Source organism: Harpia harpyja, chromosome 4 (assembly GCF_026419915.1).
Source record: "Harpia harpyja isolate bHarHar1 chromosome 4, bHarHar1 primary haplotype, whole genome shotgun sequence".
NCBI lineage: Eukaryota > Metazoa > Chordata > Aves > Accipitriformes > Accipitridae > Harpia > Harpia harpyja.
The window spans coordinates 31,121,393-31,133,824 of NC_068943.1; the positions used below are offsets into that span (position 1 = coordinate 31,121,393).

Below are 12,432 nucleotides of genomic sequence, written 5' to 3' on the forward strand. Positions count from 1 at the left end.
TGTGTCTTAATTGTAATGTTTTTATTGGTTATGTAGCTGTCCATGCTAATGGAAATCCATTGGCAGCGTGTTTACTTTTCATGTGTACCTTAAAGGTGTTCTGATGGGAAAAATCTAGTAGGCCATACTTGAGTCACTCTTGGCTTTGCCTTGACTCTAAAGACCCAGGCACGACTACTTTCTACAACATCTTTCTTTTCATTAAATCTTTTATTAAAGTTCAGGTTAGACGGCTGAAAGGATGTACAACTGGGAGAACAAGTCCATAAACTTTTTAAACCTCTTGGTTAAATTTTTCTGCTGTTTTCAAGCAGCAGTTGCTTTCTTTAAACTTGCTGCATTGCTTGTAACTGTATGACAGCCCTGTTGGGGACAAGACGTCTCACAAGAAAGAAGAAAAAATGTACAAACTACTGTACATGCTGATACATTCAATCATCTTCTGGGGAGTTTCTGAGGAAAGAATGAGTATCTACTAAATAAGAAAGAAAGGGATAACATTTCCTGAAGGGAGAGATTATTGAATGGGGCTGAAGTGTGGCAGCTCCATGTACCCATAAATGAACATAAAATAGAAGGGAGGAGGGAAATAAATTACATGTGGATGGGAAATAGCAATAGCTTGTTTGACTACAAGGATGGGGAAAGTGATTTTTTTTTTTGCAAGAAATTGTATTAAGCCTACCTTTTTATGAGAAGAAATTGCAATTCCATTATGATATATGCCAGGATTGTAACTTAGCTTTTCTTCTCTGGGAAGGGGACCTTCATTTTCTGTATATCTGTAAATATTACTCCTGTTTACAAGGTTGCAATGTTCTTGCAGCTGGCATCTTTCTGTGACTTAATTATTTTTTGTAATATAGCAGCAAAGTTCTCTAGTGGTCCTGGTTACCACTTCAGAGGTTTCTTTGTGGTCTCCCCTCTTCCCACTTTCCCATACTATGGAGGCTGGTACCTGTGCTCCAGGGGATGGGGAAACCTTTAAGACTTCTTTCAGACATCTTCAGATGAAACTTTAGATTTAGTCTCACTTCTCTATCACCTTTGTATTAGCTGTCTGCTGAAGCAGTGTAATACATCAGCTTCAGTATTAAAGATACCTTCAAGAAGGCAATTTTGGCAGCTTTTCAGCCAGCTTAGCAACATCCTGAGAAGATAACCAAAGAGAAATTGGTTTCTGTATGAAGTCTTGCAGGGATAAACTCGCAACTTCTACACTCGACAGCTTGTTCTAAAATGGTCCTTCCTTGAAATCAAATCGTATTTTAATGCCTTTTAAATTTTAAACCCACACAATTTTAAAGAAATCTAATTATTTTACAGTGTAGATGCGTTCTGTAACATGACTCTCAAAAAGGGCTTTAAGCCTACTGAATAAAGCATCCTCTTTGCAAAGAAAACAAGAAGGAAAGAAATGAAAGGCTGCATTGTAACTTGCTATGAGCAGTGTATTCACAAGGCAAAAAGAAGAAAACAGCAACAGATACCATGCCTTTTTTTTTTTTTTTTTAAATAGCACTTCACAACATGCTCCGTGTTTTTAGACAACAGTGGGAGCTGTTGCTGAAGTTGGAGGGAAATGCTAGAGTGTTGCTAATTAAAATGTGGGCAACTGGGATGCCAGCTGCAAATAACTTTTCAACAAAGGGAGGGTTTGATAATCAGTTTTCTGTGCGAGTGGATTTTATACATCAATGAATTAAGAATATTGGAATATTCACACTGCATTTGTGTAGGGAATACAAACACTCTTCTTTGATTTACTTTAGCTCATCCAGAGAATGTAAAATAGAAGCTCCTACTGGGGAGAGCGTACCAAGGCACTAAAATAATAGAGAAAGAAGAATGCTGGGCATTACAATTTACCAGCAAAAAAAAGATTGTGCTTTGGTTAAAAAGACTACTTCATGTTATTTTCCAGGAGACTGTTATTTGTATAATTAGGATTTTATACTCAGTCGTGAAATCGTCCTGTCAGAGACTGAACATCAGTGAAGATAATGTTGAGAATTTCCTTATTGTTACTTTATTCCTTTGTGTAGGAAGCATCAATTTTAAAGCGAGTAATTTTTTTCTCCACATGGAGAGAGTTGTAGCTAGTAGCTAGTTGCTGGCTAAACACATTTTCACTATATGTCATTTGAAGAGGTACAAACAGTACCATGGATTTTTTGTTGTTGTTCTCAGAGATTGTCTTGAGAGTGCCAGTAGCTTTTCCCATTCCGCCCATGTTACTTACCCATTATTCCCATAGCTCTGCCATGTAGAGAAGGAATAACCTCAGTGCTTCGCTCTTGTTCTTGCTCCTTAAAAACAAAACAAAAAACAGAAAAGGAGGAGATTGGTTTCTTCCATCACTTCCGCTTGACCTTCCACCTGAGGAGGGCACAGTTTGTCCATTTCTGTTTCTCTTCTTGTTCATTTTCTTTTTGTTGTTCGGGGAGGTAGAAAATTGCAGAAGGGTTGGTAAGAACAGGCGTAATAGCTGCTGCTGTGGCAGAGTGATGGAGCCTGTAACTGGCTTTGTCTTTCACACCGCATCTTTCAACTGGTGTAGTTTTGAGTCAGAGAAAAGTCGCTAGCCTCAAAAACAAATGCATAGGTGAAAAGTGAAAAGTGACCTCAGATGTACGCAGGAACCCAGAACTCAGTCAAACATTGCAAATAGAGACGCCTTCATCTCCTACCATCTTCTGGGCTTGACCTCTGAAGTGTTGGATGCCTTTCTGGCAACAAATTAAGGCTGGATAATCCGTCTCCTCCTCTTGTAAAATGTTAACACGTGCATATATTCAAGTATATAGAGGCTCCTAATGAATTGTCTGTTGGACTTTCAGAAGAAGCAAATGTTTTGACATACTAATGTTTATAGGAAGGCCAACGTCCTAGATTTATGTTCCTACTCTAGTTTCTCTGGCATAGCAGTTCTGCTGTAGACCATGGCAACCGAGGTGATGTACTATGAAGCTGTTTTACTTGATGCTACAGTTTGCTATTGTTGCAAAGCCATTACTGTTTTGAAGATTAATTGTTTTAAATGCAGAGGCTAAAGAGTTAAATAATTACACCAAAGTGTATTAGTGGGTAAAAATCAATTGTGTGGGTATGTGTGGAGAGGTTTTATCTTTTATAACACTAACATACAGTTGGAAAAGCAGACAAGTATTTGGTTGCCCAAGCCCATCTTAGATTTTAAGCAGAAGCAACAGACTTCAAGCTACAGGTTGGGAATTCTGCGTTCAATTTAATGATGTACATCTGTTTCAGGATTTGAAAGAGAAAGTTGGCTGGCCGGAGACCTGTGAGCAATGGCAAAGGTGGTAATAGTCTTTAGCCACTTTGAGACAGATACCAAGAGACAGGCTATTTTCAGTCGGAGAGTAGGAGGGAGTTAGCTGGCAAGGAAACACAGGAAAAAATAAATTGTGCCATAAAACTAATCTCTCTTCTTAAAAATAAGGTTTTTAGTATCCTGTAGAACTGTGAATTTTCATTTCTAGGCTTCTTCCCTGAAGGTCTTCCTTTTGACGATCAGGTTTGAGACAGCAGAGGCCGAACGACTCCCATATAAAATTATCCCACTGGCAGCCAGGCGTGTGTCCCTCAATGATCACGTGCATCTCTCCTGCTGTACGTTGTGCCGCTTCGGATTCACCCACGCAGTTTGCCTGAAAGAACTTGATGATTACATGAATTATATTCCCTTCTGGGTGACCTTTGTTGGTTCCAAGGAGCTTGATGGTTTTCCGTTATCGAGGGTAGTTCTGGGGATGGATGGGGTGATGTGCTGGCAGATGTTGGGGTTGGTGCCCTGCGGTGATCGGGGTTTGTTTGGGGTGTGCTGGTCTGTGCAAATCTTCCTTCTGATGATGAATCTGAGGAAATACAGGAAGTATTTTTGGAGACGATAAAAGTTTCTGCAAAAATACATGATCGTCCTGTGCAGTTTATAATAGTTAAGTACTTTTTAATACAGATTCTGAAACAGGATGATGTGTGGCAACGAGGGGCCTCTACTTGCATGGAAGGTTTGTTTTTTTTTTTGGACTACCATAACTTTGTGTGTGCTACTCAGGTTTCTCCTGAAGAGATACCATCCGTGTCCTCGAACTGTGTCTTCACTTGGTGAAGACTGGTTTTATGTTGATGGAGTGGTTGCCTTGAGTGCTGTTTCTGGAGCAGATGAGGCAATGGCCGAGGGCCATTTGAGCATCCTTTGGGCAGGTGGTTGTTACGGTTGTGGATGTAGCCGTGTTGGTCTGTGGATTTTCCCCGAGTATGGCAATGTGTAGGTTGGTTGATATTTGTCATTATCCTTCAGAAGCTGGTGTCAACAGAGGTGGAGTGAAAATACCGTCTCAGTTTGGATTCCTGTACTTATATGAATTCTCTCTCCAGGTTTGGGCACATCATGCAGGCTCTGTTTCTGGGGTTTTTTACTGGTTAAAGCAGAGATACATATCTGAAAAGCTTATTGTGCTGAGGACAAAACACTTAGTTTATGTTCATAAAAGAACATTTGAATGCTCAAAAGAAAATTTTGCAGATGAAAAGCACTGAGTCATTGAACAGTGTTTTATTAAATAGAAGAGGTTTTTTATGTCTTGATGTTCAGCACTAAGAATTATACAGCGTTACATATGAATGCCTTTAAAACGTGTTTTGTATCTGATAGATTGAATATGAGAAGAAGAAGAAAGAAGATGGAAAACGGGCTCGAGCTGATAAACAACAAGTGTTGGACATGCTTTTTTCAGCCTTTGAGAAACATCAGTATTACAACATTAAAGACCTGGTGGACATAACCAAACAGCCAGTGGTACGTACTAGTAGTCTTGTAATATAACCATTTTCAGTAGTTACTATTGTGTATATTTTTCTTATCCAGAAAATAGTTCAATGTATACTGTATACCTTTGAAACAGCTCTCTAAATATGTTTTACAACAAACAGAAATCATCAAGTTTTAAGTTCGCCATTGTAGAACTGTGTAGGATACCAAGCATTGCAGTGAGTATGCTTTTTCTTGACAGAGGTGGTTTAAGTAACCTAAATGGTCTCTTTCTTATTTAGGTTTGCTTTAATACTAGAAACCAAATTCTGTAATGCTCTGATGTCTCCCATGCTACTCCTGTCCTCACTGAAGTAACAGCCTAGTTCTGTTGCCGTCAGCAGCAGAGAGCTTTTGTGAGTGATCAGTCCTCTCTCAAGTTTCTGAACTTTACCTTGGCATAGCAACAGGGGTTACTCTTTTTCTGTGGGTCTAGAAAATTGTGTTTCATGGAATTAGTATTAAATGCACGCATTATCCACTTTAGGAGCTCGGGCATCATGTCAACATCCCCAAAATCACTTGATTTCCTTTACAAATAGAATAATTTTTAGACTAAGAGTTTAGGGGTTTGATATTTGGGATTTATTTTGATTTTTTTTTTAAACACTGTTACGATACACAAGCAAGAAAAGCATGAAGACGTGTGCTTACGTGATGATTTTGTTATCCTGCAGTGTCTGCCAGCCCCTTCCTTTATGAACCCTAACTTTCCAGTTCTTTCCCTTCTTCCCGTGTTCAAGCTTTCCTTGAGCAGACCAGGCCAGAGCAGGGGGACGTGAAGTATCTCTGGTGCTTTTGATGTTTTTCACTGCTGACTTCAATATCTATCCTCAACCCAACTGCAGTTTTCAGAATACTTAAAGGGACTTAATTATGTTTGAGTCTAAATGGAGCAACAATTTCAAACGTTGTTAGAGCTAAGGCAGAAGAAGGAACAGTGACAGCTGGACTATGGAAAAAATTATTCCTCTGTGAGAGGGGAAAAAATGAAGATGCTTACTAGTTTTGCTCACTTCACATTTAGAATTAAGTGGATCTGTATCAGAGGATTTGTATAAGGTGCACAATCTGTTTGGTTAAGAAGCTGCACAAAGACGTTACCCAGTTCAAATGCACGTAGGTTCACGGTGTTCTAGTACCTTGGAAGAAACTAGTTGGATAATGTATTTGTGTCCTCTCTTCCATTCATCTAATGAGTCAACTCCTTATCTGTGTGGCAGAGAAAGTGAAAGTGTGTGGATCATGGGAGCTGAGGAGGAGGAAGGAATAGGAAGAAGATATGGAGGGAGTGGCAAGAAAATTTTAAGTTGTTTTTTTTTTTTTGTAAGACATAGGTGTGACGGTCACTATCTCAACCACTTTGAAGTAAGTAGGTGCAGATTTATCCTGTCTAGCATGACTTCAGCTAGAAATAGTCACCCACAACTCCCAGTTAGGCCATGGGAGAGCAAAAGTGTTCTTTCTCCTGTGATGTGATTTAACTCTTGAATGTACTTGTCTCTCTGCGTCAGCTCAAAGAAGCCTGGAAAAGCTGTGCTTCTGACACAAGTTTCTTCATTAAGCACTAAAAGTTGGGCAAGATTAATCCAATTTTTGTCTTAGTCGCTGCCCTAAGGATTAGATGTATAGGGTAGTTATTAGATTAGATGTATAGAGCAAAACACCTCACACGAATACTTCTGTTACATTTGTGATGAATTTCTATGCCTGTCTATATACCTCTGCTGTGACCGTATGCTCCTCAATATATTCTGCCCGTAGCATAGTAGATCTGTGCTGTGTACTTTCATCTCAGCAAATCTAGCTTTTTTTTTTCAACTGTTGTAGTAAAATAGATACGTTAAAAGGAAATTGTAGACTAATTTGACCTAACATCGCATGTTATTTGAGCTATATCTTTGCATCTGTGTTTCTTATTTGAGTCTTTCTACTGATGGCTAAAAGTCCCATAGGACTCCTGAGATTAATCAAACCATTAAACCCTCTTCCCCTGAATGGGCTCTGCGGTCTCAGTTTCGAGCTGTGTGCGACAGTTAGGGTTTTCGTGTTCATTCCCAGCTGGGGTTTCGCCGTAGGTGTTGGTCCCCATCCAGCTTCCTCAGACCTGGATATCCTGAGAAAATAAATGACCAAAATCCTCTTCCTGATGCCTTTTGTCATTCACTGGCTAGCCAGTATGGCAATAAATTCAAAACTATCTTTCAGTACATCATCTACCCGTCATCTAAAGCTATCCTAATTTCCCATCTGGGTTCCCATTAAAAACTCCTGCAGGGAGTTGCTAACGGCGTCCATTTCCATTTAAAAATACTTTCCCTTGGTTCCTGCTGCTCAGGCAGTGTTCGCTCTGTGTGTGAGCATCCCTGGTGCTGCAGACTTCAACCTCTGATGTGCAACTTTCGGGTTTTTTCTGCAAATCAAGTATCTGTTCCTAATGCCCACTGTGACTTTATTGTTCACAGAGCAGCTAGCTATACCTGACAAAAAAAATCTAAAATGCCAACAGGTGAATAGGCACGCTTTCCCCATGCTGTACAGAGGTTGGCTGCTAATTAATCTCTGCTGAGTGTTCACTGCTTTCTTTTCTGTCATAGTGTCTAAGATTGTCTGGGTATGTAATTTCCCTTCTGAGTTTCTAAATGTTGAGGTTATTTTCAGACGTGAGGAAAAAAAGCTGCTGCTGCTGCTCTCTCCTCAGCTCCCATTAAAATGAAGTTCTAGGTGCTTACATCATGGGCTAATAATATTTAAAACACATTTGTCTAAGGGAATCAACGTCTTCGTTAGTGAAGTAACAAATAAATAAGGGTATTTTTCTTATGTAATGGTAAATGTAAAGTAAACCCTTGCTACAGAATATGTTGCGTTTTACAGAGGAAGTTGCTGCCATCTTTGTTTTGCAATCATGAAATCACAAAGCAAGGCTACTTTGAATGCAAACTACTGTTATATTAGGGAAATCTGGTTTTATTTGTTTTTCTTTTTAATGAAAAATAACAATTTGCAGTAGTAGGCAAACCTGTTGCCACCTACTCAGATGTAAGTATCGAGCGCTCCCTGAAAATATTGCAGTAATTCTAGATTTGGACTTAATGGCTGAGAACATAATACGCTTTTTATGTGAGCAATCAAATATTTATGAAGAATGGAACCAGTATGGAACCAGTGGTCTAATATGAACTGTATTTTTTCAAAATGGGGTAGACTGCTTGCAGGTTTTTCTTTTGTTTCAGCTTAAGTATCCTAAGTGTGGGGTTTTTTCTTCCCTCAAAGTTTCAGAAGGATTTTCAGAGCTTGGAACTTAACTCCTGTCTCAGAAACTTTTATCCTATAATTCTATAATAACATTTCACTTTTTATGGAAAAAAATCATGAGGGAAGGTGTAACAGAGCAGAGGATGCCTTAAATGTACAAACAGATTACCTACAGATTAGCTTCTGTGTTAGACTTACGTGTATATAAACATATTGAATCCCTTTCTGAGAAGAAATTGTGGGCTCCCCATTAGTGCTCACCAGGCTCTGAAATTCAGTATTTGGCATCACTGGAGGATGTGGGAGGTTTCTTTTGATGATATAGTATGAGACCGAGTAGTACGCTTCAAGATGTATAGACCAACTTGGCACAGCGCAGACCCAGGTAGAGGGTCCTGATTTCTGGAAGGAGAAGTGATCCTGCAGGAAAAATCATAACGTCCCCTGAACGCATCTCATCAAGCCACTTGAACTCAAATACGGTACAGTACAGCCGGATTATCCCTGATTTGTGATGGTCTAAAAGCTCCAACAGTTCAGCATTGTACGTGCACACGGAGTGATTTTTTGGGGTTAACGCTGTCAGCTGCCCTCCCCAAAACCACTGCTGCTTGTTTCCCCCCGGCAGCAGAGGTGGCAAATAGGAATATGTTGCAAATCCTCAGCTGCTGCAGTTCACGGTCCCAGCTTGAAGTGCCCTTACTTGTGGCACAGACGTTACCTCGCTATTCAGTTTGGGTTGGTTTTATTTCATTTTGTTATGCTGTTGAATCAAAACTGTTGGAAGTTTTGCCCAGAGAGAAGCAGAACTGCCTGGGGAATTGGGTCTGAAAACGAGTTGAAATTAAAATTAACCTTCATTTAACTGGGTGGGTGGTTTGGAGGCGTGAGCAAGTAGCAAGGGGAGAGAACTGCCTTGTGCAAAATGTCAACCCAAAGAGCCGCAGAGCACGCAGCCGCGGGGGTTTTGTTCTGCCTGAGCCCTGCGCCTTCCTCACGCCTGGTGACCTGGCTTCCCCGACGCAGACTACGTCTCTCAGCCCGGGAACCACACATAGATGTACTTCGTGGGACTCGGTGCGATTATTTTCTTTTTTTCCAATTCTCATTAATCTGTCCGTGTGGTCTAGAGCAGAATTTGACCTTGAATCTAAGTGTTCTTTCCACCCACTCTGCCATCTTTTGAAGTGCCTGTCAGTGACACTGCTGAAGGCTACCTTGCGTGCGTGCACAAGGATTGCAAACAAAGCAGTGGATATGCAGGTACCCACATCTACACGTACACGTGTAGAAATCGCTTTTTCACCTGTTTTCATCACCTTTTAAAAAACGCATTGTACAACAGCAGCGTTGTCATACGAAACCGTTCGCAAGCTAACTGCTGTTGTAGTGAGTAGGTTTGTTTTGGGTACCTGACTCTCAAATAATGACAGCATCTCTGCAATAGATGTGATGTGGAAAAGTGTGCTGAGAGATGTATATTGATCTCCTGCTGCCACCTGCTGGGGTTTGCATCGGGCACCTTCAAAAACTGAAGAGCCGTCCCCGCTGTGCAAAATGTACCCCCTGCTCCCCACGCACGGCTCCTGCCCGCAGCTGCTTTGGTCGAAGACGAGACCCCAAGAAACTAGTTTGTATACGCAGTGTATAGTCACCTTTCTTACTTGTTGGACAAAGCGGTCTTTTAAACACCTCTCGTTGCTTGGAGAGAGGTTTTTAAGAACCACTTTGCTACGTGAGTTCAAATGAAGTATTGTTGTTAGCGTGGGATCTGGATTTTTTTGCTTTGTAAATTCTTGATGTGTACCTGGAGAGAAACAACTGGTTTCTCTAAAAGAGACTTTTTTTACTGACTGAGAAGATACTTTTTATTTATTTCCTAACTTTTCCTTTTAGCAAAAAAATGGGAGGAGTGTAAGGAAGAGACCGGGCAATCGGCCTTTCTTTTTTTCCTACGTCATCAACAAATATTTGCTTTTTTTATGAGTTGGAGTATGTTGATATTTTCACTTAGTGGAACAGTAGGTACAGAAAATACAAGGGTTCCAGTAACTCCAGTTCAATATAGGCACTCAAAGAGGATTAAATTGCTCAAACTAAAGCAATTACAAATTTAATGTGTGGATTCTTAAACCGTGGTCTGTGGTTGCCATGGCAATCCCCTCAAGTCGGTCCTGATTAATATTTAAACAAACAAGCAGGCAAACAGCTCTTTGAAAAATGAAACAAATTACTGGTGCTTATTGTAAAGAGTAGAGGAGGGTGATATTAGTGAGCTGTCTTGTGTCAAAGGTTATACCACTGATATCATAGCTTTGCTTGTTTTTTTTTTTTATTTCTCTTCCTAGCCTTAGTATTTTAATGTATTAGAAAATTCTCTGGCACCTACTCAGCTGTTCTCTAAAAACGAGGCCGTGATAAAATGCTTAAAGCTTTGCAAAACGGCATGAAAACCAACAGCTCGGGGCTTTGATGGGGTCTGAATAAGGCAAGGAGTTTCAGGATAATCCCAGCCCAAGCCAGACAAAAAGCCAAGACCTTTTAGCTTAGGTGGAGAAATTCCAACAGGAGGAAGATGTATGCGATGACACCCTCATCGAGCTTCGTTTCGGCAGCCCGTGGAGCATCCATCTAGCTAGTACCTGCCTCTCCGCACCCCGGGACTGCCTGGGAGCCGTCACCCCTGGGGCTTGGGTGCTCCCTGCTGCATCCCTGGGGCTTGTGCCGGGCGTTAGACCCGGGCTGCTCTCATACCTCTTGGTGCCTGGGGGTTGAAGACTATCACAGAGTCGTTACGGCACAAATCGGTGCCGATCGGCCAGCCTTGCTGTCCACCGAGTCGTCTTCATGAAGCCAGTAGATGTGATTGAGCAGATCGTGCGACATCGTATAGGAACTGTGGCAATCGCCTGCCTGCATAATTTGAATTTTTTGTTTCCTTTCAGATATACTTGAAAGAAATTCTAAGAGAAATAGGCATCTACAACGTGAAGGGGACCCACAAAAACACATGGGAGCTGAAGCCAGAATACCGGCACTACCAAGGAGAAGATAAGAGTGATTAACAAAAGCGTTTACAAAGAGAGAATTAGATTGATTGCACTGAGGGAACCGTGGTGGGTTTACAGACAGGACTGAGCACAGCGCGATTTTCTGCAAGGTTCAAATTAAATTAAAGCAGCTGATAGTAATTTTCCCTAGCTTCATTTTTTTTCCAAGGAATATTTCTTGTACATTTCTATAAGTGTTTTGTCTTTTGACAGGAAAAAAATATTTATAGATTAAACTTGTATTAGATTTATCTTTATTAGAAATCTTTTGAGTTCTGATCTTAGTTTTTCTTGATAGCTTTGTGGCTTTTCCAAGCCTCGATGACTCTGAAGGAAAATGTGTCCTAGAGGAACCCGTAACTTGGTGGTTTTGCACTCCAGTAGAACCAGGTTAATACCCTCACTTCTGCTGGGATCAGTCAGGGCTTCGTCTGGAAGGCTGCAAAGATGCACAACGCTTTGTGCAGTGCTTGGGTGGAACAGACATGATGCTTCTTTTGGGATCAGGCTTTAGGAAAAACAGCCATAACCGCGGTGCTCATCACAGTCCTTAGGCTCCATGGGAACAAATCAAGACAGTTAAAAAACCCCTAAAGCGAAGGCTCTTTGATACGCAGGTCAGTGGGAAGACCACAATCCCCTCCAGGTGATTACTGAGAAAAAAAATGAAATGTCTGTCTGTTAGGTACATCAAGGAATAGATTTATCTTTTGTTTGTTTTTTATGATGTTACCTATGTTTCATGTTTAAGCATATCAATAAAACCATTATTTTAATTTTTAGCACACAATGTTCTACATTATTGACTGACCACATGTTGTGATTTAGGTAGCATAGGTATGAAGTTTTTTTTTCAAACCGTGTTTTTATTGCTGGCTTTGCCACTGGGTTTCCATGTGTTTTGGGGAAGACTCCTTAATGTATCTGTGTCTCTGTTCCCCCATTTTTGGAATGCACATTGCAAGGGTTGTCTATTCAGCATCCTTTTTGCAGGGGAGCAGGGAGGGAGATGGGACAGGACTATTTAATTATATTCTCAAAGCTTTTCTGTTAAAAAAAGAGCAAAGAAAGCAAAGTGGAAAAAAACTCATTAGCATACCTGTAAATGAAGCAGACGGTGAGATTTTATAGCACAACTTTCACATTCCCTCAGGTCCTTCAGATGTGTGCATCACTTCTGCACATAGTAATAAAATAATTGGTCTGCGTGAAAAGCAAACATTCCATTATTCGTCCACTTGGAAGCAATGAAAGATTCGGAGGGGGGTCAAACGCCTTTGGAGGTTTGTA

The 12,432-nt window shown here is 40.7% G+C and overlaps 1 protein-coding gene across 2 annotated transcripts in view; it reads left to right on the forward strand.

The window, feature by feature from the left end:
* Positions 1-11,932, forward strand: part of GTF2F2 (general transcription factor IIF subunit 2) — a 90,916-nt gene extending 78,984 nt beyond the window's left edge. For both annotated transcript variants that reach the window (XM_052786092.1, XM_052786091.1), the window contains 2 exons: positions 4,679-4,822; positions 11,038-11,932. In XM_052786092.1, the coding sequence (XP_052642052.1) occupies positions 4,679-4,822; positions 11,038-11,157 (264 nt within the window). In that variant the 3' untranslated portion in view covers positions 11,158-11,932. The remainder of the gene's footprint in view (positions 1-4,678; positions 4,823-11,037) is intronic.
* The last annotated feature ends 500 nt before the right edge of the window (positions 11,933-12,432 follow it).